The sequence below is a fragment of the Zerene cesonia genome, chromosome Z (assembly GCF_012273895.1).
Source record: "Zerene cesonia ecotype Mississippi chromosome Z, Zerene_cesonia_1.1, whole genome shotgun sequence".
Lineage (NCBI taxonomy): Eukaryota > Metazoa > Arthropoda > Insecta > Lepidoptera > Pieridae > Zerene > Zerene cesonia.
Window position 1 is genome coordinate 12,329,853 of NC_052122.1, and position 26,261 is coordinate 12,356,113.

Genomic DNA, 26,261 nt, shown 5'->3' on the forward strand with positions numbered 1-26,261 from the left:
ATTTGAGCTTTCTGGATTTGGATTAGGTTGTTTTTTTTTTTTTTGATATGATGCCTCCTTTGACGGCTTCCTTTGACGAATACGTTTAGGATTATGTTTACGTTTTTTCATTACCTACTGGCTATCAAAGTGAAAAAAATCTGAATCAGATATTGTAACACAGATATTTCTCCTTTCCTAACAAAAATGTCGTACCTAAATTATCTGGCAATTTTTTTTTTTCATCTGGCAATGCGGTATTTCTCAATAAAAGGCAACTTTAATGGTAAAAATATTTTAGACTCTAGTGATTTTTCAACAATAGTCTCTAAACTTTTCGTCGCTAATAACTGTGAATAATTGAAGATTTAATCTTGGCCCCCGGGTCTGTCAATACGTGATAAAATCTGTCCGACCGTATTATAGGACGAGACTTTGGCTTTCTTAGCTTACATAAAAAAAAACTTCCAAAAATACCACTGGAAGTCTCGCACGACTCTTGATACAAGGTCTTGAATGTTGTAGTTTCTAGTTGCTGTTCACCGTTGAAGAGTTCCATCACTGGGCGCCAAACCTATAGGAGTAGCAGTAACGTTACCTACTGTAAGCAAATTACCTAAAGTAATATAAAATATTAGGATTATATTTTATAAATAAATAATCTCTATTAAACAATAGGTTACAATTTATGTAGCACACCAATCCTTTTCACATTCCCAAACAATCCCATCCAATGCCATTTCATTTAACTTGTTTTTCGACGCGCCTTTTTTTCTTTTTAAACTCACGTTGGCAGCCACGCTGCCAGTTGTAGTCGGTGACCTATCTAGAACGATATAAGAGCATAAGATAATAAGATTTAGCACTATGCCGTCACTTGTAAGCTGTCCAACTGAGTGCAGGTGAGAATTCTAAAGTACAGGTAGAGTGAGTACATTTTGGTCGCATATTTTTGTACGGCATTCTTACCACCGATAGATCCATTAAAAATAATAAGAAAACGCGCAGTGCCGTAAAAAAATGGTGCGCCACAAAGTCGGTTTTTTTTTTTATTTTCCGACAATTACCGGGCTAAATTTGGTCATTTGATTTTATACGGCATCTGCGTCATACTATTTCAATACTGCTTCTAATCCATTATTCCGCAACGCCGTACAAAAATCATGCGACAAGGGAAAAAATAGACGGTTGCAATCCACTCTCTTTCCGTAGTCCAGGGGGTGATTTGAAAAAGTACGGCTTCGGTTCCAAAACATTATCAAGCACTCAAAAGTACTATTAAAAATAATGCCGTCAAAAAATGATTGTTCCTTTGAATGTAAATCAATAATCATCTTAATTTCATCGTATCCTTGATTTATAGAGCTGTAAAATCATTTGATCCTGTACGGGAACTTTTCTTTTAACATGATATTGCAAAATACAATTGTTATATAGTATTACCGTTCAAAAGAAACTGTTCTAAAAAAATTATAGAGAAATGCAAAAACTGAAATTTTGCAAATTATTGCAAAAGTTTAAATATCATAGTTTAATGAAATATAGCAGTTTTTTACATTTTATCCCTTGTTTTAAATTGTATTAACACAGATTAATTAGGAAACAATGATGCCGTACATATTTATGCAGACCATATCTTTTAGAGTGATAAAAGTGACGCTACAATTTTAAGGGTACTTTATGGCCATCTGATACAGTACGGCATTAACATATTTTTGAAGAGAACAATTGATAATATGATAAAATCACTATGACGTCTAACTGGACTGAAACGGTGTGTATATTATGTCCAAGAATCGAAACTGCCAATCCTAGTATCAATAGTTTTAAATACTTTTTGGTTTAATATATACTTCAAACATTATTAATACATATATATAATTGATTTATTTCATTGTAATGATTTGAATTAATAAAACAATCATTTTTTAGAAAAATTCGAAAAATTTAATAATGATATTAAAAAATATGGTTTTTCTTTCAATTAATCAGTATTGGAATCAGTTGCTGAGTTGTTATCGGAATAAGCGTCTTCATCGACGTCTGAATTATCTTCTCTATTAGCAGACATGTAACAATTTTTGTGTTTTTTTTTTAATGAAAAAAATATTTCGTTAAATGGATATTTTCTTTTTCTTTAATAAAATTTTTCTATATATAATTAACATTTTTCGTTAAATGTTTGTCACCTTTCAAGCCTTGTTCAGTATTGATGAATTTGAAATTTTACATCATCTAATCTTCGAACTCTAGAGAAGGCAACATAGAGCTGTCAACGGGTGAACACGGGATTTTAGGAGAAAATATAACGATTTTGTCGAAAGTTTGTATCTGGCTTTTATTTATTGTCATGGGGACTGTAAGCAAATTACCTAAAGAAATACAAAATATTAGTACAATCGAATCATATTTATTTCTAACGTTTTATACACATTACTCGCATTACATATATTTTATATTATCTCTATTAAACAATAGGTTACATTTTATGTAGCACTCCACCAATACTTTTCACATTCCCAAACAATCCCATCCAATTTTCAGTTGTTTTTCGACGGCCCTTTTCTTTTTAAACTCACGTTGGCAGCCACGCTGCCAGTTGTAGTCTATTATGATGTTGCCAACACGGCCATTCTGCAAGGCGTCAGCCCCGGACGCCCCACGAGTCTAGATAAAATGCTGCAATCAGTAATTAACTTAAATACATGAATTAGACTTAATATTATTGTAACTTGTTGATCATAGTATTCGTTCTATTATTTCATATTACCGACTTATAACCTCAGACTTACATTACTCACTCTCCTTGCCAACACGGTAGGGTTCTTTTTTTATATTATTTTATTTTTAAAATCTTTTATTTTCTTAATCCCAATCATGGATTCGGATCCAAGGTTTTATATTTTCCGCTGCAGCTACTCCTGTATAATGTTTATTATTTCTTTCTCCTCCTCTTAAATCAGTCACTTCATAACGATCATTTGCAATTACCCTCTTGACTTGGAACGGGCCTTTATATGATGACATAAGCTTTTTACTTACTATCATTAGTTTTGTTTAAAATTTTAACTAATACAACCCCAATAAATAATACACCCTTTTCGTAAACTTTGGCTTTAGTTCGAGATTTGTCGAAGCTTTCTTTCTGCTTTTCCGCATTGGCTTTAATATTCAAATCAACATCTCTTCGTAAATCCGACACATCTATAATATCCTCACTATCATGCATCAAAAAATCCGTATCGGTTCTCAACCGATATCCAAAACACTTCACTTGGCACCGCATTTGTGGTTTTATGTATGGTACTATTAAGGCCTTGTTGTAAAGATTTTATACATTGATCCCAAAAATCATCTGTAGTATTAGCACCTAAAGTACTCATATTTGAATAAACGAATATGTAGAAAACTTGCTAACTGTTCACGTGACTGGAAACTATTTGTCTCGATATTGCTATCACCAAAGTTTCCTAGAATTATTGAAATTATATCTTCATCCGAAATATTTAGATTTAAACGATCAATTCGACATTTTTGATCAAAATAAAATTGATACAATGATTGATTTTCTAACGGTTTTTTATCTATAATTATTATCAGCAATTCAAACAAATTCCTTTGAATTTGAAAGCTATTTGAGAGTATTTTGCGCCAAGTAGACCATTTCCACAACAACCAGCTATTATCAGTACGTAATAATGAATCGTACCACACTTTGGCTGAACCTTTCAATTTATTTAATGCCTGATATCGGATCGTTTCATCAGACCACAAGAAGGTACGCGCATATGACCGTATAATGTTCGGCCATGCATCAACATCCGTCCGATATTGGGTGAAACTCAGTTATCATATTGGATAATTATAGTGACTTGTAGGAGTAGCTGAGGGTAGCTTGTCTTGTCGACTTTTACTTTTACTATTTTCCTTCCTACTACGACATTTCCGCCGAAGCGCCGGAGTGCGGACGCTTGCACTACTTACTACTCGCCGAGTTATCACTACTCGACGTAGTCGTAGCTGTATTGCGTCTTTTCTTATTACCCATAATGGACATAGGCTTGTCACTTCTGATGTAAGCAAATTATGTAAAGTAATACAAAATATTAGTACATTCGAATCATATTTATTTCTAACGTTTTATACACGTTACTCGCATTACATGTATTTTATAATTAATGTCTATTAAACAATAGGTTACAATTTATGTAGCGCTCCACCAATCCTTTTCACATTCCCAAACAATCCCATCCAATTTTCACTTGTTTTTCGACGGCTCTTTTCTTTTTAAACTCACGTTGGCAGCCACACTGCCAGTTGTAGTCTATTACGATGTTGCCAACAGGGACTAAATCTTTTTTGAAATAGAAAATATGTTAGTCCAAATGTGTTATGAAAAAAGCTAGGTATTGAGGAAAGCCGGCTGGAGCTGGTGAATAGAAAAGACGTGGTGTTCCACCATGACAACGCCAGAGAGCACTCATCTATAGCCACGCAGCGAAAATTGAGAGAGCTTGTCTGGGATGTGACTTGTTGCGTTACTCCATCAGTTTTCACCTGTTTCAGCCAATCAACTCTTTAGACTATAAAAGTTAACTCAAACGAACACTTTGAACACTTTCAATCAAAATATCAAAATTTCTACAGGAATGGGATCGTGGCCCTACCAACAAGATAAATAAAATAAATGTTTTCCTTTGTATGAATCATACGAAAATAATTTTGGCCCGAGGTATGCTTAAAAGGTATTATAAAATTTGAGAACGATTTGGTCTAAAATAGTTGAACAATTGGTCAGTTTTTGTTGTTATCGGGTGAACGACATCAAATAACTGTTGGTTCACCCGATTCTCAGACAAAAGTTAGCGATAAACTAAGTTTTAGAGCGCGGAATTGCTCGCAAAAAATTGATCGACTTTTACTCGACACTTTCTATAATTTCACGGTGAATTAGTTTCGGTTTGAAGTCACTCTAAGGGCTTGTGCATACTTTGTTACAACTGTGCTTTTGGCCAAACATGACACAGCAAAGGAAAGTCATAGCATTTGTTAATTCTACTATAGATTTTTGTTAGGCACATTAAACAAATAATTCGTATCCATCCACATCATCTACCTCTGCGAATGTTCATGGGCAGTGGTGATCGTTACCATCAGGTGAACCACCAGCTCAGTTATTGCTTTAGTATTTGCTTATTTCAGCTCAGTATTTGCTTATAGCATTTAAAAAAATCACATTTTTCAAATTTCAAAAACTTAATTTTACATTACTTCGAATTTGATTATATGAGGCGTATGAAAAGGGATTCGTGGGTCCCCCAATTAAAAACGACATCGGGAAATGAGGTGTGCTAACAGAATTATTTGGTCATATCGTGAATACTAAAGATAAGTGTTTCTACCGTTAGTTGTAGCAAGGCGGTATGTAGGATGTATGGCACAGCAGAGCGTGTAAGGCTTCGCTGTGAGCGAGCCCTAGCAGCGGCGGAAGCGGGCGCGTGCGGCGGGCAGCACGCAGCGTGCGGCAGTGCCGCGGCGATCGTTCACGCGGCAACATGTTCCGCCCCGGACTGGCTGCGTTGCTGCTGGCCTGTGCCTACGCCAACAATCTCCTACAGCCCCACTGCACCCAGCGCTGCGAGCGCCTCCAATGCCAGCGTACTCATATCCCCGAGAGTAAGTCACATTACGGCTTAGGTCATTTGTTTACAACTACTTTTATAGTTTACTAGCTGAACCGGCAAACGCTGTTCTGCCTTACTCTTATCATTTAGGGGGATGAAAAATAGATGTTGGCCGATTCTCATAGATACCGGATAAGCAATTTTATATTAGCAAATTACAATAAAATCGGTCAAGCCGTTTCGGAGGAGTATGGCAACGAAAACTGTGACAAGAGAATTTTATATATTAGATTTATAAATAATTTCACACAAACTCTTTTCTAATTATTAGTATATTATCACGCAAATATTTTTCTGTTCTACTTATTAGCGATCGCGAATATAAGAAATGCGAAAATGTTTTTAATTGCGATTTTTTTACTTATATATTGGTATACCCATATATTGGTTATAGAGGATATTATATAAATACTATCTGCTCTCTCCGGCTCTTTTCTCCTAATCCATGTGGATACAAAACAGAAATCATTAAAAAACGTTAAGCTGTTTTTGAGATATAATTTATGTAAATTAACATTGCTATCAATTGCATATTTCGCGAGCGAGTTATAATTAACAGCTTTTTACACGCTTCGGCGCGAATTGGACCAGCTCGTACCGGGGAACTACCACACTCTCACAGAAAACGTGTGGGAGCCGGAGGCCCGTTCTCTTTCCCAGAACTCATCTATCCCAGTCCATTCCTTCTTTTCAGTCGTTAATATTTACATCCTTTTCTCCTTAAAAGCGGGCAGTGCATTTGCAGAGGCACGATCACTGCGAATTTTCATGGGCGGATGTGATTGCTTTATTCATTGACTCGACTAAATATTTACGTTTTATTATATTGAAGGATGGATAGAAGGAATGGACTGAGAAGGATGAGGAAAAGGATACGTGTCTCCGGCTCCCCTTCTCACAGTAGAAAAACGGTAGCAAGTTACTAAGTATTTCAAGCCGGGGGTACTTATCAAGTATCAAGGTACTTCCCGGTGTGAGTTGGCTTAATTCGTGCCGAAGCGTGCTCGACTGCCACATCAAAAACGTTCTCTCTGACGAAGCCATTAATTTCACACAAAGGTAAACAGTTGATAGCGAAACTAACAAAAAAAAATGTACGAAAGCAGTGAAAGCAGATAATGAAAGGCAATTTTTCAATACAAATAACATTGAAAAATCACATGTTTTATGATTTTAATTTTTATTTATAAATAATTTCATGTTTTTCATTTACGTATAATAACTTTGAAAATTTTGCGGAATAGCGGAGAAAGAAATTATTTATGTCTATACTATTATTATAAAGCTGATGAGTTTGTTTGAACGTACTAATCTCAGGAACTAGTTAATACATATTTTTATCTACAATTTTGCCATTTAATTTATTTCCATAGAACTGGCAGTTTTTCGAAAATCACAGTAAACCCGCAAACGAATCTGCCCCTGACTTATTTTTCTTTAAATTTTCATATAACACTCCAATTTTATCATGCTGTAATTTTTTGCCACAAGTATTATCAATCTTGACCTATCCTAACAATAATTGAGGAATCGTGTGGTTACTCAACTAATATTCTTTTGAACGCTGTAATGCCGAAGAGCAGCATAGTTTCAGCTAAAGCAACCTGTTGGAGTATCTTTGTTGTATACATACAGGTAATAGAAAATCTTACTCCAAGAAACGATTCCATTATTTTTGAATAGGAATAACACATTCACTTCTTACATCTGGGATTCGAACCGACTAAAATGTATCTGTTAAAATCACACCTGCAGTTTAGTATTGCATTGATCGTTACGGTCAAATATTATGAATATGGATGAAAACTCTACTCCAAATTTGAAAAATAAGACGAAAAACCGGGACAGTTTTATATTTGTCAATAAATAACAATCTAGGTCTCATTTGTATGTACTGACATCTCACTACAAGTCATGTTTGGTTGCTTTTGAAAATAGCGCAACACTCTGAAATTTTACAGATTTGAAGTCTACCAGTATTGTTATATTAAATGTTTGTTTTTATTTATAATTTTGTGTATCGATGTAACATTTTTTATAAAACAAACTATACCGCGGAAAATAAGATGTAATCTTGGCCGACCCAGCCGTAATGTGGATTCGTACCATAGCTAATGAAAACTGGAAAAGAGAATAAAATAGCAGTAACGCGAAGCTATTCACGAGCGTAGCATTAGTATCTAAGGCCCACTTCGTTTCGTTCGTTCTTCGTTCGTTCTTTCGTTCTTTCGTTTCTCAACAACGAGAGCAACGTGAGGCGGTCAACGGCTCTATTCGATCAGCAGTAATACAATTTTAGACGCACAAGAAGCATTTATTTAAGGATTGATTTGTATTGAGTTGCGATTGGAAAATATTGCAGTGCTATAGAGTATGGAATCTTTCATAAGCTCTGTTCATGCCGGCCCAATGAACGTTCTTTGTAAACATTGTGATTAAGAAGAACGAAATAATCCCATAATCAGGTGACGTGCTAGTTCTTTTCTCTTTCAGAATATCGAAAAAGCACCTTAACCTAAATCGGAAATGCTCACCTCAAAATATCTATAATGTAAATTGGTGGTTTTGAAATTTGTCGTCTCTCCCTTTGTGTAAAAAATATACCGTCCATTTTACAGTAGAGGTGGTGAGATCCATTCATTTTGTTTGTGAAACAGTTTTCTTCACTGTTTCATAGTCGGTTTTTGGTTAATTTTCACTAGTTTATTATTACAAAAGAAGCAGCCAGTATCACAGACGAATCTTAAACACCTGGATATTTGTAAACACACTAACATAGACAAACACACGCAAAGCCTCAGATTTAACCATGAAAGTAATAATATGAAAGCATGTGTTCATTTTTGTTAAACTAACATAAATATATCGTCCTATTATATACATAAACTGCTTTCCTAGGATTTACTGGGGTTTCTAATCCTCAGATGCACTTATGAAAGGAAGGCTAATAATAGGTGTATTGTAGAGTAGAATCTCCATTGAAAATTTCACTTTTATGTTCGATACATCGAGCAGAGAGCTCGGCCATAATCCCAAGCTGCATATCAAAAACCTTTAAACGAAAAGTAACACGCAGGGCGTACTGTGTCTTATGACATATATCGTTGTGCAACAATTCATTTTCCAATAGCTGATGACAATCTTGTTAGGCAAATATGTTTTGGGTACAATGAAATTATGAAAAAAAGCATATTTTATCGACAAATCTAGAATCTTGAGTAGTCTTGAGTAGGCAGCATGATAAATGTTTATATATCGGTAGATCACCGAGAGAGAACCAGATGGTTCTCCTGCGGATTTCGTAGTAAAACTCCTTTGCTTGAGTTCGTTATTCCTGAATTATATATAAATAAATTTTTATTAAAATAAAATTTAAATTTTGGCAAAGATAATTTTGGGGAATCCCCCAAAATTCTTTTGAAAATAGACAAATAATTGTTACTTCATCTCCTGAAAGATTATTCTCCTTATACTAATCCGTTATATCTCACCATAAAAGTCATCTGTCTGGAATTAATCTCTATTTTTCTAGGGGGACTACAAAAACTAAAAAGACGGACAGATACAGACGTTTATTGTATTAATATGATGAACATTAATACAATAAATGAAAGGATGTAAAATCTCCAATAGACGAAGGTATTTAAAATGAAATACCGTATTAGATCTTCGAGTTCATTTACAAAACATGTAATAGGAAACGGTAATCTTGTATCCAATAAAGCTCATGGTGATTGTTCTTTATATAATATATTGTAATGTAATGTTTACAACCGCAACTAAAATGCTTCCAATTGAAAATACTACTATAAACGTGTAAAATAAATGAAACTAATGCTACAATAACATGGCACTAATTTGTTGAGATTTATCGAGATATACGTTATTGCTATAAATAAGTAATATGAAATTTGTATCCTATTTGCAATCGATTTTTTTCATTATACTTATATACCATGAAATTTGTTTGAATATACACTTTTGGAGTTACAAATTATTCCTATTTGGAGTGCTTGATAATACTTTTATTTTTATTTAAAGTCATCATTCATCATAGCAACCTTTTCATACAATGAAAGGTTGCTATTGCTATTAGATGAAATATCAAATATTGCCTAGGGTTAAGGTACAGTAATGTTAGATTATAAAATCGTATTACCGTAGAGAAGAGTTTTGACTACCTCTAAAAAAAACTAAACTAAAAAATTCACAAAAAAAAAATCCAGAACTTCATTGAAAAACCAAACATCTAATATTTTTTAAAATTACTAATGTCATAAAATATAATTAATTAATGTAAAAAAGAGATTTTTGTTTCTTTTTTATCAAGTCGCAACAAAGCCTTTGTATGATATGACTTTTGAGATTTTGATAGGCTAGAGAGTAGCATAGGCTATTTTTTGTCATGGCGAAACGTTTTCCCATGGGATTTTCCATTATGATACATATATACACACATCTAGGGACACAACAAATCCTAGGGATACAATTGTATATTTTGTGAAATATCTAATAGAAACTGTATAAATCTTCTCTCTGGAAAAACTATACCGTAAATGTAAAAATTACATAATTATTTTTAGGACTTAAATAAATAATAAAAACATTTGTTTTTTTTTGGTTTGAATAGAAATGTTAATTTTTCTTATCACCGCACAGTGCAGTACAGGAACATATGGATTATAATAAAATATATTTTTTTTATAAACCTTATTTAATCTACTTATTGGTAATTAATTAGTCAATGATCCACATTAATTCTTCATCGATATAGATTGTTTTTACTTAAACTGAAATTGAAATTTGAGTATAGGTAATGAGCTTAATGCCTATATTAATTAGTTCTGAGGTAAGCAGTATTCTGCTGAAAAACCTACTAAGTAAAATACTACAGTTTATACAAGCAAGCTTGCTTATTTGTTAAGACAAAGTACGATTTAATTTTTCTCCCTTGAATGATAAAATGGCAACCCTAGGCCCTGTCAAATGACAACAGATGTCAGATGGTTTGTGTACATAAATAAATTGTTTTTCGAAAAAAACGTAAAAATGTTGAAGTGCCATTAATAAAACGCTAAATGTTATCAATTTAACATAGAATAATATTAGGTAAAAAAAATCTCAACTAGAATAATTTTTATAAGTAATAAATATGTACACTCCTTAATGAAAATCTGCAAAACATTAATTGTACCCATTCGCTTAATCGCAAAAGAATAATCACGTATAAAAATAAAACAAACAGATATTGTTATGACTTCCCAGTCACTTCCAGTTCACTATTCGCTATACATATAGTGTGTGAACGTAAATCCATAAATCAAAACAGTGACCGAGCGAGTTTGTTGACTGTTCGTTAATGTTATTGCTGAATGTAATATAAAACCATATGCGCGGTGAGCTCATAGTCTCATAGCGGCGACGGGGAGGAAGCGTCAAGCTCGGTTATCTGTTGATGCGATTGTCGGCAGCGCGCAGCGGTCAGCCGCGACTTCAGCGAGCACTGGCCAGTGAGCACAGTTCAGAAGCTTATCATATCGGAAGCGGCTTACACTTTACGAGCGCCGCGCCGGCCGGTCGTTCAGTGTTCCCAATTTTACGAGTTCGTTGCGTGCCGTTGAACCGATCGAACTGGAATCATGAGACTATTACTGAGTTATTTGTGTTTCGTTTTCCTATTTATTCGAATACACGGTTTGACTGCAGGTAAATACTTTATTTAATATAAATAGCATATAATAATTGTTACTTATAAATAATGTATAGTTTTTTATGTGCACTGCGATAATTTGATAAATTATCTTGTATGTCTTGTATTTAAAATGTATTTCAAAATCATATGGTCCAGCTATGTCTCAAGTTGAACTTAATATAAGCGTCAATAAAATAATTTGTTACTTTGGTAAGCTATAGAATATGATGTTGCAGCTTTTTGGTATTTGTTTCTTTCAGTATTATTGCTAACATAATAAAACTCAGTGTTTCAATCTATTACATTTTTCATAAGGTTTAATATTCTTGAATTGTTTTATCAACAATTCATGTGTTTGCATTGTTATATAAATTTAACAATGATCATTTATGTTATTAAAGAAACAATAATTTCTGAATGAATGGATTATTGATGTAGCCATTCTCTTTATTATTTATGTAGTACTAACAATATAACGAATGTTTAATTTTTTTTATAATATACATTTAATACATGTATAGTCTATCATAATAATAATTAAATATAAACATGTACACAAAGTTACTGAATAATAGTAAATACAAAGAGAGTTGTGTAATAAATATTTTGATTGATATTAAATGAATGTGTTAGCCCAATGTACTTCAATTTATCTCCCAAATGAAACTATCTACACTATCAATGAAGCACACTGGGAGTTAAATAGCAACTATTTGGGGCAATGTAATAAAACACTGAACTGTGCATGCTCTGCTTGCTCATCAATCTTTTTCTAGGAAATGATTATGTTGTGTATATTTATAGGCAGCTATGAAAATATTTTATCCTTTTGTTTTCAAAGTTATGAAGTTACTTACAGCTAGCGAATGCAAAAATTGTAGTTTAATTATTACTTTTGTTTTTCCTGTTAATTTTAATTAGTTGAGTTTATCGAAATTATTAAGTTTAATGTATCATTACAAAGTCTAGAATAATGTCGCTTTCTCTGTCTCTATGCTCCTATGTATGCTTAAATATTTAAAACTACACAACTGATTTTGATGGGGTTTTTATATAATAGACAGTGTGATTAAAACGGAAGGTTTCTATATAATAACATCTATTAAACTACTCCGAATTGATGCGTGCGAAGCCTTGGGCAAAAGCTAGTTTTGTATATAATTGATAGTTATAATGTTCTATATTTGTTGTTGTTTAGTTCTAGAATACATACATATATACATTATATATGTTATACATTTTCTTATCAACCTGCAATGGCTATTGTTTTATATTGTTTCTACTATAACTGCTGAATGATATATATTCCTGTAACATGTGGTATCTGGTGCTTGTGGTATCCCTTTAACATCTAAATGAATTATCAGGCTCATTGCAATGTGACTCATAGCTTGTGTGCTGTTATCATTGAGTTTCTGTGAGTGATGCAGTTTGCCGAAATGATACTATTAAGGAAAAAGTAAAAAAATACACACAAATTCAAACTCAAACATTTATTTATTCAATTAGGGCTAAAAAGAAAGATTCCTCAAGACCTACTCTGAGAGATCTAAGAATAAATGGGGCAGTCACTGGATGGCTTCCGTGCAAGACAGCTTAACTAAATAAAATACTCCACATATTGCTGAATATCTCATAAATTGATAGATTGCAATATATACAATTAAAAAAAAAAAATAGGGTTCTTACAGAAGAATATTTGAATTGTCATAACATAGTTTTAACATTTATATATGGGGCAGACATAAAGTTCATTTAACTCTGTTATAATCATATTTAACCTACTATAAGTTTACAAATCATCACTGTAAATACATCTGCTAATAATATACCAGTAGAAGAATCTAAGTATGGGTTCTGTTTCTTTAAAACGTCATAAAATATGTGTTGTTCCTTTAAAAAAATATTAAACAATTCATATTATTTCTCCACAGAAAATCTTCATGTATTGACTGTAGCGACTGAAGACAACCATGGCCTCCAGCGCTACGAAAGATCAGCCAAAGTCTACGGCATTTCTTATGAGGTGTTGGGAATGGGCGAGGAGTGGAAAGGAGGCAACATGGCCTTCCCTGGAGGGGGCCATAAGGTCAACCTGCTCAAGAAAAAAGTTGATGAACTGATGGAGGGTGATAACAAAGACATGGTTGTCATGTTCACTGACAGGTAAGCCTGAGCTACCTGACTCTGGTAACTGCATAAATCTTCACATCATACATAGTTGCTGCATATTGTAACAGTCAACAGACATTGTGTTTAAATAATGTAGTCTGAAAATAAACATACACTCATACTTATACTATTAAAATATTTATTAATACAGTTAAATGTTTGTTATTTGTGTGTAAGAAATTACTTATTTAATGAACATTATCCTAAGCATATAAATAAAAATCTAAAACAACAGATAGTATATCAGTCATTGTGAGCAATGCTTATATTAATATGATTACAGTAAATTATTGTACCAAAAGGTTTTTATCAAGTAGAGTTTATCACTTTAACTCTGTGGGGTCATATTTTTGTACCTAATAATGTACAATTTTTGTCAGTATATTTTGAACTTTCTGATAAGGCAGTTAAATGAAATCTATTACAATTCATTGACATAATAACTCTTATCATTAACAAATAAATATGTGCTAAAAATGTTTAGTGTATATCAATAACATCCAGAATAAAAAAGAATTGATTTAAAATTGTATATATATATGTTATATGTGTAACGTGATGAGCTTAAAATAAATATGGTGTTTGATTTAATACTCAGTATAAACAAAACATGACAATTAAACATGGCAAAACAAACGCTAAGGATAAATGTGGAATAACTACCCATAAAATTGTAATATGAATCTAGAATATACCAATCCCATATAATAATTTACCACAAATATTCCAAAATCATAAAGATTACAATATACTAGCATTAGCGGTGTTCTAGAAGATAAATAAAACATTTTTATCAACCAATTTCAGAATGAGGTTTTCAATTTAACTGTATTTTTTTCTGTTTGAAGCTGCAGAACTTATTGCTGAGTGAACAGATTTTATAGATTCTCTTTTTAAAGCTAAAATTAATAAGTGAAAATGAAACATTTCTGTTAATGATGTAAAGTTTACATACATCACGAATACATTGCTTAACAAACACCAGATTCTGTATTGCATTGCTCTCATTTTTAGTTCTATTATTTAATTATGATATGTATGTTAAAAAAAGTATTTGTGTCTTTGTGAGCATTAAAGTGTAATCTATCAGTTGAAACAGATGGATGGTTGGCTTGCAAAGATTAATGGACTATATTATTTCTATTAAAATCTTAAATTTTTTATGCCTTAGCGTGTGTTACTTAGAAAACGTTATTACATATATTTTTTTAATTTTCTACATAATCTACTCGACATGCTTGTCTATAAACATAAATTACATATATTTCGAATGCACTTAAAATTGTTGTCTCACATAACTAAGAGAATTATTCCTCCGAGTCGGTCTGTCCGACTCTTACTTTACCATTGACTGGCGCGCGAGCTAATTGTGATGTCTTAAAGTCGGGTATGTGGTGTGTGCAGTTACGACGTGATATTCCTGGGCGAGGCGGAGCAGATAGTGAACAAGTTCGAGGCGTCGGGGCGCCGCGTGCTGTTCTCCGCCGAGCCCTTCTGCTGGCCCGAGCCCGCGCTCGCCAAGGAGTACCCCGACACCACGGTGCCCAACCCATATCTCAACTCGGGCGGATTCATCGGTGAGCTTTTATCTCTGCTGGATTTATCGGTGGTATTTTTATAGGTTTCACATTTTGGTGAATAATTTGGTGGCTCTATTGCATCGACTATTAGCGAGTCGACAGGCTCACAGTACCCCGATGTAGGGTGGGAGTATTATATAATTTTACGGGGACATATTTACTCAATTTTACTCTATTCCCGTATGTTTGAGTATCATTCCATCGTTGTCTGCATTATTGTACAGGCTACCTCGAAGATGTGTGGAAGCTGCTGCAGTCGAAAAGCATCGCGGACGAGGAGGACGACCAGTTGTACTACACCAAGCTGTACCTGGACGCGGAGCTGCGCAGCGCTCTCGACATCGGCCTCGACCACACCTGCCAGATCTTCCAGAACCTTAACGGGCAACTTTGTCAGTATATTATATTTTCCGTGCGAGAACATTGTATATTTCTGTTTCTTTTTTTTCAAGGTGAAGCAAATTTAAAAAATACCCTATTCAAGCGGGCCTTGAGGTGGAATAGATAATTATTATTATGTCATTCAGAATTTGTTTAGATTTTTATCAAAACAAAAATTGGATGTACATACTACATATAAAATAATAATATTAGAGTTTCTTAAAATAAGGACGAAATTGCGTTTTGGAAATAACAAAAACATTTATTTTTAATACAATGAAATACAAATTAACATTACATGTTGATACAAAAATTTCCAAACTATGTACCTGAAATAACAAAAAACAACATTTAAAGTCTTTATTTTAGTCTAGAATACAGTTTATTCAGGAATTTGATTTATCTGTTAAAAATAAAATCTCACCTTATCTATTGGCAGTGACACCCCAACATGACACATGACATCCATCAGAGATCTGTAGATAATAAAATAATAAAGGAACGACCCTACTTCAGTGATATTCTATACGTATATATTTTAATTTTTTAATTTAATAATTCGTAGGACTTTTGTTGTTTACTTTCAAAAACAAGTAATCGTAAATAGTATAACGATATCTGCCTCTGTATCGCAGCGGACGTGAAGCTGCACACGAACGGCAGCGAGAGCGCGGGCGAGAACGCGGGCGAGGGCGAGGGCGCGGGCGAGGGCGCGGGCGCGGGCGAGGGCGCGGGCGAGGGCGCGGGCGAGGCGGAGGCGTGGCTGGAGAACGTGGCGACGGGCGCGCGGCCGCTGGTGCTGCACGGCAACGGGCCCGCCAAGCTGGCGCTGGGCCGGCTCGCCAACTACCTGGCGCGCGCCCGCACGCCGGCGCGCTGCGCGCTGTGCGCCGAGCGCCGCCGCGCGCTGCCCGCCGACGAGGCGCTGCTGCCGCGCGTCCTGCTCGCCGTCTTCATCGAGCAGCCGACGCCCTTCCTCGAGGAGTTCCTGCAGTCGCTGCTCGATTACGATTATCCCAAGGTGTGACGTCATTCTTCATCTTCGGTTGGTGCTCGTGGCCGGTCGTATTTAGATTTACCCTTGTACCGGATGAGCCTCAAGTAAAGTTTGAATTGTTATATACCTTCTCGGTTGGCTATGTTTATTAGAAAAGTTAATATCTATCAAAATAGAATGTTATTCTCTTCCGATATGCGAATAATCCTCAATATTAGAAAAATGAGCGTATCTAATGTACACTTACCGTGCGATAGAAAAAATTGGATCTGGTGCTGCGCAACAACGTGGAGTACCACGAGGAGGAGGTGCAGGCGTGGTTTGAGCGGCACGCGGCGCTGTACGCGAGCGCCAAGCGCGTGCGCCCCGCCGACCTGCTGTCCGAGGCGGACGCGCGCAAGCTCGCTCTGTGAGTCGCGCACGCGCACACACACACGCACACCGCACATAACATGCTACACACAGAAATCCTTTGAGATATGTACCACGACTTAATGCTTTACTACTTACTAACTAGTACACAGTGCATTTATGTTTAGTATATTTTTTCTTATCTCTAAAGCAACTTACCAATTTAATGTAAAATAATTTAACATTTTACTCGGTGAACCGATATTTATGAATATCTTTTTTTATTTGAAAGTTGGTACGTGCTATGTTATAAAGTGATAATTTGAAGTCGATTTAATTTATTTGTTAAAAAAATACAGTTTAAGAATAGGTCTCTCTGCTGTCTGGTACTGCTGCCGATGGCAGATTTAAGACTGTTTGACGTATGTTCTCATACATTATTTTGTCATTTTAACTAAGAGATAAGCTAAACAACGCATCCAGCGATAGCTCAACCGGTCATAATATGTATGAAGTGTATCGCGTGGCGACTAAGCGAGGCGGTGTGTGCGGCGTGTTGGCAGGGAGCGGTGCGCGGGGAGCGCGTGCGACTACCTGCTGGCGGTGGACGGCGTGGCGCGGCTGGCGGGCGGCGCGCTGCGGCGGCTGCTGGCCAGCGGCGTGGACGCGCTGGCGCCGCTGCTGGCGCGCCCCGACCAGCCCTGGACCAACTTCTGGGGCGCGCTCTCCGCCGACGGCTACTACGCGCGCTCGCCCGACTACATGCACATCGTCAGCGGACAACTCCGGTGAGCACACACACACACACACACACACACACACACACACACACACACACACACACACACACACATGCGTATGCGCATGCGCATGCGCAACACCGCTTACCGATATATAATAATGGTCTCAAGGCTTGTGACAAACTAAATTTACTTTTAATCTGTGGATGTAGGATTTTGATCAACATGTTTCTTTTTTTATAATCTTAACGTTTTATCAACAACCGAAATCATAGTTATTACAAAACATGTTAAAGTAATATAGGATGTCTAAATTTTAGTAATTGACACAAGAACTAAAAAAAGTATTGGTAAATAAAGAAGCAAAAGAAATATTTTCCTTTAACCGTTTTTAATAATTACAATGAGAAACTGTTGAAATGCTAAGGGAATATGCAGTACTTTCTCGAGAGTAATATAATATAGGTGGCTAATGCCTATTGGGGAACACATATTAAACTCTAATTATGTGGTTAACTACCGTTAAAGTTAATGAAACGTTTTTTATGTCAGATAGCTGAACTTGGAGTTGCCAAGTGTGACCCTGTCAAAACGTATAATAAGTAATAAGTATTTAATAAGTTATGATTTACGATTTTACGAAAAATGTTATTAAAATGGACATTCTTGAAAATATGGCAACATTTATTTTATTTTTCATTATACTAGGCTTATTAAGTATCTTGATTTCGTCCCAATATATTAAAGCAACTTTTAAATTATGCACTTTTCGTTTATATTTGTTCGACAATCGACATTGACATTGTCCTCAATATTAAATGTATCCCTATAGTACCGGCAAAGCAATCGTAACGCCCCTAACATTTTTAAAAATTGCATACGGGCGGCGGTGTTCACCTCACACCAAGTGCATCGCCTGCTCTAACGCTGGTCTCGGTATAAAATCATAAATTCAACGTTATACTGAATTGTGGGAATGAGCGACAGATTGTATTTGGTTTATAAATGTTATAATTTGATCTGGCTTCACTGTGAGAACGAAAACAAAATGATAATCTTTGCTTTCTATTATATATTTAGTTCTAATAAGCTTAAATTGCTTTGATTGAATTAAATATACTAGAAATTTCTTCTATGGTCATCGTTTAGCAGCACAAAGCAACATCGTTTAGCTTATTTTATTAGTTTCTGCTTTAATAAAGATTGTTAAACATTTTATATTTCATGTAATACTTATATAGCTTTGTATTATGTTACATTACTTTCAATTTCGATTTTGACAAAAAAAAACCTTAACCTAAATCGATGCTAATGAAGTGAGGAATTTGAAATGAAACAAAATTGTTTAAAATAACCACGTTTACTGTTGAGTTAGAGTGCGCTTCACGTACAGACTACTCTTCCACGTGTGGCTTTTAAAATATTTAATATACAGTGTAGTTCTTTCTCTAACAATATGAATATTTGTTCTTTATGCGAGACTAAACATACATCTTAAAATTAGTTAATTATAAGAATACATTATAACAACGAATATAACTACAGTTAATATGTTAAATAAATAAATAACTTATTTAACTTTATCCGAAATAAACAAAAATAAATTTGGTTTTTGATCTTACTTGACACTAAAATATCTTTTTGAACATTGAAGTATGCATATAAATGTTTACTTACGCTGTTTGCTTATTTCTATGCTATTGTTCTACTTATACTACTTATCAAACAAACTAAATAAATGTAAAATTACATTACTATATATTTTTTCATAAATACATATATAAAACAGAATCGCTTCGAAATGTGCGTATCTTTATATCTAGCATACATAACTATTTTTAGTAAAAACTATTACTTAGGCTAAACAAACAATGATTCAACTCTAGGGTTTGGTTAGCTTTGTTATTGCAGATCATTCGGAAAGCTGTCTTGGATATCATACTTCTAAATGACCAAGATTTACGTAACATAATGGGAGGTGTCTTATATTATACAGAGATGATACAGGCTAAGTTAGTCAGGAGTCAGGACTGCAGAGGAGTCATTCGAGCTGAAGGGGCGTATAGGTTGAGTTTACTTAGACAATAGAGATATGGGGATGATGTGTGAGGGGCTGCCCGCGAGCGGGGGTGGGTGGTGGGGGGTGGGGCTAGTCGAAGGCGATGGAGAAGTCGGTCTTGAAGGAGCGGCGGTCGATGGAGTACATGTTGTCGGCGGTGCACTCGTACACGCCGGCGTCCATCTGCGTCGCCGGGTCGATTTCGATCTTCGACTTGACGCGGTCCTCGTCGATCAGCCACTCGTGGATCTGCCCCAGCGAATGCGTACATTTTAGTTCAAGTTTCCGTACATTGAATGAATGCAAATGAAATTGCAAATTGCTTCCTGGCGTATATTGCTGAGCTATGCTACATAAAATTCTTAATAAGGGTTGGAAAAATGTTAATAAGAAGCGTGAGTAAAAAAGCTTTCCCGAGCATATATTTCTCAAATACAAATGGAGACGTGTGACGTTCGTCTTACGTGCAAGTTGTGGTGCGCGAAGATCTCGACGCCGTCCTTGAACCAGGTGATCTGCGGGCGCGGCTTGCCCTTGGCCGTGCACAGGAACGCGATCTTGTGCCCCAGCACGTACTCGAAGTCGAAGTGCGACGCCAGCAGGATCTTCGCCCCCTACACACGCGCAAACGTACACACATACCGACATACAGACATATCACGCGTCTCTTACGCAAGTAAACGCTGCCATCGAGTGATTTAGTCTTACAAATTATTGCATTCAATACATAACAGCATGTACAATATTAAACACAAAAAAATGAAACAACTTTTATATAGGAAATCATCTATCGCAAAATGGGCTTTGCAAACTGTAGTATATAGTAGTAAAATGCAATGAATGTCGCATCGGAGTATACAGATTTAAGTGGATAAATACTCACATCATTGTTGTTGTAGTACTGGTCCGACTCGGGATCTCTGTATTTGCCCGTAATCGGCAGTCCGATTTGCACCTGACGAATACGATACGATTAATGAGGTTTTGGCGAGAGTTGCATTATTGCAAAGCGAGCGTAACAGTTAGGCAACCTTGGACTTGTTCCTGGAGCGCGTCCTGCCGCGCCGGCCGTCGGCGGGCAGCAGCAGCGCGCACACGGCGAGCGCCAGCAGAGCTTTCCTCAACAGCATGGTGTATCGCTTGTTCAGTGTCAGTCTTACGAATGCCCCTCGCGTTGCGATCAATTGGCTAATGAGAGGTGCTCGGCTGGCGGCTCCCCTTCGCCGGAGCAATTTCCTTTGAAGCTGCTCTAACAATCGGGTCATTGAAACGCGGCTCCAAGGATGCCACCTATTGGGCGAGTACCTGCCATGACTGACACACGAGTGTCCTAAAATGGCACTGCATCAGGGTGCAGTTTAAATAACTTAATTTAATGTCAAAAATAAAACTATTACATTTTATACCCATTAAAATTGAACTAACTCACGAATCTCATATTGCCCATTCTTTTGAAATCGTGTTGTAATAAGAACGAACATTAAAAGATAAGACTTCTAAAATTCAATTGAAGTTTTCGCGGTTCCAAATTGTTACAAAGTTGTATAATAGAGTCATTACAGAGGCCTTAGTATAAAAGTCTAAGTAATAACTAAAAACTGTGCGCCTTCTAAATGCTAAAAAGAATCGATTCCCAGCACTGATCTCGAAGGTACATAGAGCAGTTATCCTAATGGCTTCGACGCAATAGGTGTAGCGGCGGGCGATTTGCTCCCGGCCTCCCGCATCCATAATGACACCACGCTGATAGCACTTGGGATGGAAATAACATAAATTTTCCACTGCAGATAATAATTCAATGTTTGTTTCTTTTATCGCTTTGAACTGCGTTATGTAACTATCGCGTTTGTTCTATTTCATTCATATTCTTATATAATTCATATTCTTAATAATCATGTTAAACTATGATCGGTTTAAGAAAAGGCGATTTATGCAGATTTCATTTTAGTAATTTATAATCAATAACTAGCCAAAGCTTTTTTTATCGTGTTCATCTATACGAGTATGATATAGATGTTATAAGTTTGGGCTTTCGACAATTGATTGTTATATTTTTATGTCATAAAATTTCAATGTATCATATGACTAGAAAATCTTTCTAATATCTAAAGAATGAAGAAAATGGAATAATCATTTCGCAAATATAATAATATGAAAAATGTTTTCATTGTTATATAACAACTAGCTGCACCCGGCAAACGCTGTTCTGCCTTACTCTGATCATTTAGGGGTATGAAAAATAGATGTTGGCCGATTCTCATAGATACCGGATAAGCACAAAAAATTTCATCAAAATCGGTCAAGCCGTTTCGGAGGAGTATGGCAACGAAAACTGTGACACGAGAATTTTATATATTAGATAATATTCCACGTACATTTAAATGCATAAAAGTAAATCCTTAGCAGCAGCAACTCCACACAAATTGAGCCAGAAAGTTTAATGAACATTATGCACCTACAGTGGAGCTAACTAAAAGCTAAAATGCGTTGGACTGTCCAGGGGTATCTGGAACGTACCGTTCATCACCAACTGCTACCTGCTCAACATGGAGCTGTTCCGCAAGCCCGCCTACAAGGGAGTCACCTACAGCAAGGAGGGCGTCGACGCCGACATGGCCTTCTGCGAGAGTCTTAGGAATCTTGTGAGTACTCTTGTCTTTACTTTTCTGAATTATTTTCTGTAATATGTATGCAAATGTCTCACTTATTATATTATTTCTTTATGTTACTGTTTCATTTCTGTCCCCTATCGTGAATAATATTTACATTTCCTTATACTTTGAGAGTTTATTACAATACTGGAAAATATCATCCATACGAAATGCGGCTTTGACTTGCACATGCTTATGGTGTATATGGTGGGGCTGACCACTCTACGTCAGCTGGCCCACGTGCTCGCTCACCCATATTTGTAAACTATGTAGAAGATTGATTCTAGGAATAATGAGTTGCAATAGTAACGAGGTGCGACACGGTTGCAGGGCATAATGATGCACGTGAGCAACGAGGAGGAGATGGGGCACCTGGTGGACCCGGAGTCGTTCGAGCCGACGCGCACGCACCCCGACATGTACCAGCTGCTGCACAACCGCCGCGACTGGGAGCGCCGCTACATCAGCCCCGACTACTGGCGCAACTTCGACGAGGGCAAGCAGCACAGCATGGTGGGCACACGCTTTGTAGCTTATTGGACACTGTAAAGTGTACGATAGTACTAATTGATGCTAAGTATGTATGTGTGTGTAGCCGTGTCCCGACGTGTACTGGTTCCCGCTGATGACGGCGCGCTTCTGCTCCGAGTGGATCGACATCATGGAGGCGTACGGCAAGTGGAGCGACGGCTCCAACAAGGTGAACACACGTTATGTGAACTCGCATTATTATTCGCTCTGTTCATGTCATTTTTGAGAAGGCATTCTTGACACTTGTTCTTACAAAATCCAATAGCAGGGACGAGTTAAATTTTTTTGGGAAACTTTCTATTGAAGATAAAAAGTATGTACGTTAGTTACATTGACGTTAGCCACTATTCACATTCATTTTCCCACTGCTGGGACACAGGCCTCCTATGAGGGTTTAGGCCATAATCTACCACGCTGGCCAAGTGCCAATAAAGGGTTATTTACTTTAGGTTATATACTTAACTATTATGAAACGTATCGTCACTATCTTCTTTTTCATCTTCGTCTTTTTATGACGAAGAAGGAGATGCGAACGGTGAAGTGTACGTGTGAGGTGTGAGATGTGAGGTATGTGGTGTGAGGTGTGTGGTGTGTGTGCAGGACACTCGGCTGGAGGGCGGGTACGAGGCGGTGCCGACGCGCGACATCCACATGAAGCAGGTGGGGCTGGACGCGCACTGGCTGCACATCCTGCGCCGCTACGTGCGCCCGCTGCAGGAGATGGTCTTCCTCGGCTACTACCACGACGTGAGTGCCTTCTTGATTTGCTCCCTTTTCGTGTTCTGTAAGTGGCTATATTGTTGTAGAATATAGTGTCGGTGCCAGATTAGTTGGACTCAATTGACAGTATTGAAAAATTTTAAGCGACTTGCTTTAAACAATAACTAGCTGTGACCCGCGGTTGAAACCGCGTAAGTCCGTATCCCGTAGGAATATCGGTATAAAAAGTGCCTGTGTTATTTCAGTTGCCCAGCTATCTACGAAGCGAATAGTATTATTATTCACCAATAGATGTCAGGAAAAAAAACACGAATAAAACACGAATATGACATTATTTCAGTTGTCCAGCTGTCTACGAAGCAAAATAGTATTACTATTCACCAATAGATGTCAGGGAAAAAAAAACACGAATAAAACACGAATATGACATTTTCTAAAAAAAATTCCTAGCTAGATCGATTTATCGCCCTCGAAAACCCCTATATACTAAATTTCATGAAAATCGTTGGAGCCAATTCCGAGATCCCAATTATATATATATATATATATATATATATATATACAAGAATTGCTCGTTTAAAGGTATAAGATAGGTCAAAAATATCAGTCCATTGCTGTATTTATTAAACAATCTTAGATTTTTAACAACTTCTAAATACGCTTAATTAAGTATACATGTACAGAAATGACCGAAATTCGATTGTGAACTTTTAAATAATTCAAAAGTGTCAATCGCACATCATGTGCAATATTGCGCCGCAAGGAAGCCTCACTCGGTCCACATAGTAATCGTGCATGTTTTTTTATTCTTACAATATGTCATATAAAGAGAAGAGATACGATATATGAGGATGAAAGTAACGAGTGGGTGTGTGGGTTCGCAGCCGCCGGTGTCGCTGATGAACTTCGTGGTGCGCTACCGGCCCGACGAGCAGCCCTCGCTGCGGCCGCACCACGACTCCTCCACCTACACCATCAACCTGGCGCTCAACACGCCGCGTGAGTGTGCTCCGCATGCTGCCTGTTTGAGCGCTCGCCGACTGTTTCCTAAACTATCTCATATAGTCATACATGAATATAGCTATCTCCAGACACAAAAACACGTTATCTTGCATTCATAGATAAATTGAGGAAATATCTCATACGCATTTGCTCCAAAACTACAACAACTGCGCCGTATTATAAACCATCCAACGGAGTTTATATCATATAATTTTTATATAATATTGAATATAACAAGTTTTAATTATTTTGTATGATTTAGAAATTAAAAACTTTTCAACGGATTTTAAACTCGATTTATTCATTATATTATTAACCCGACGTTTCGAACACTTTACAGCGAGCGTGGTCACGGGGAGACTGTCTGCCGTTGAAAAGTTTTTAATTTCTAAATGTATAATACTCGCGTAAAACCAAACACAAGAAAATACTATTTTGTATGAGTCGAGTGAAGGCACGATAATGAATGACGAGGTGTTTTGTGTGGCAGAGGTGGACTACACGGGCGGCGGGTGCCGCTTCCTGCGCTACAACTGCTCGGTGGTGGACACGCGCCGCGGCTGGCTGCTCATGCACCCGGGCCGCCTCACGCACTACCACGAGGGGCTCCGGGTGCTCTCCGGCACGCGCTACATCATGATCTCCTTCGTCGACCCCTAGACGCGCACGCGCACGCGCACACGCACACGCACACGCGCACGCACACGCACACACACGTATCGCATGCTGTGTAGATGAGCTGTGTGCGAACTCACCCACACTTGCGCAAATTACCAGCATATCTCTATTGTTATTCAGTTTTATAATTTAGCTATGGTTTTCAAAATAGCACTGGATAAAAATAAGCATTCTCAATTCATAGCACTATCCGTATAAAAAATATCATGTTTTGAAGGAGACAGTACTAGGATTTTATTTAACATATCTTATGATATAGTTTTTACTAATAATGTATTTACATTGTAAGAGAACAATGCAATTTTCAGCATTTTTTTTTTTGTTTTGATGACGTACATGCAGTATGTGTAATTTTATTTAGATTTAAGATTAATATTTGCGAATAGAATATCTATCGCTTGTGAGCTTGCAATTTCCTATTAGTTTTATGAAGAGAAGATATTTTATGATATAAAACGGGACGAAACAATGATGATCGACCATTTAAGATATTATTGATATTGTTTAACATAATATTATTTTATTGTGTTTTATTAACGCTTCATACTCCAGTGCATTTATTGTAATAAATATTTCATAGAAATGTTTGTTTGCCAAAGATCTTTGTAATGGTTGAATATTGATTAATAAATAAAGTTTACAAGCATACAAGTGTGGTGTTTTATTTTATCCACATTATAAGGACGAAATTGACACTGTAGCTAGAGTCTGTTTGTCAGAACGTCGAAATCGCTAAACCGGTCTTGATGCTATTTTCAACTAAGATACTGAGGAAATTGGGATTTTAACTTTTGCAATAACATTAATGCGAGGAAAATATGTGTCTGCATCAATATAACTAAGAATCGCTTAGTTGTAGGTCGCGCATTTGTGAGGAGCGAGCGGACACGCGTTTTTATCGCGATATGTAAGGATTTCTTTTCCCCGTACAAGCTTTGATTAATGATTAGATTGATTAATAACTGTCAGTTTTCAGCTGCTTGATCCAAGTCACAACACATAAACAGGTAAAGTTTGTTGCACCTAACCGGCACTAGGAAGATC

At 36.5% G+C, this 26,261-nt stretch overlaps 2 protein-coding genes across 3 annotated transcripts; one reads left to right on the forward strand and one right to left on the reverse strand.

The window, feature by feature from the left end:
• Window positions 1–5,407: 5,407 nt before the first annotated feature.
• On the forward strand, window positions 5,408–25,868 carry LOC119835501 (procollagen-lysine,2-oxoglutarate 5-dioxygenase). Of its 2 annotated transcripts, none has more exons than XM_038360379.1 (13): window positions 5,408–5,655; window positions 13,290–13,521; window positions 14,932–15,104; window positions 15,332–15,499; window positions 16,124–16,509; window positions 16,743–16,894; window positions 17,400–17,624; window positions 22,136–22,277; window positions 22,617–22,799; window positions 22,882–22,986; window positions 23,418–23,564; window positions 24,422–24,536; window positions 25,030–25,868. In XM_038360379.1, the coding sequence occupies exons 1-13, from the start codon at window positions 5,535–5,537 to the stop codon at window positions 25,197–25,199; spliced, it is 2,319 nt and encodes a 772-aa protein (XP_038216307.1). In that variant the 5' UTR covers window positions 5,408–5,534; the 3' UTR covers window positions 25,200–25,868. The 2 variants fall into 2 exon arrangements, with proteins under 2 accessions (XP_038216307.1, XP_038216308.1); XM_038360380.1 differs by lacking the exon at window positions 5,408–5,655 and adding an exon at window positions 10,671–11,369.
• LOC119835505 (immunoglobulin domain-containing protein oig-4-like) lies at window positions 18,942–20,829 on the reverse strand. The gene is made up of 4 exons (XM_038360383.1): window positions 20,667–20,829; window positions 20,519–20,590; window positions 20,100–20,249; window positions 18,942–19,884 (listed from the first exon to the last, which is right to left on the reverse strand). The coding sequence occupies exons 1-4, from the start codon at window positions 20,763–20,765 to the stop codon at window positions 19,726–19,728; spliced, it is 480 nt and encodes a 159-aa protein (XP_038216311.1). The 5' UTR covers window positions 20,766–20,829; the 3' UTR covers window positions 18,942–19,725.
• Window positions 25,869–26,261: the final 393 nt, after the last annotated feature.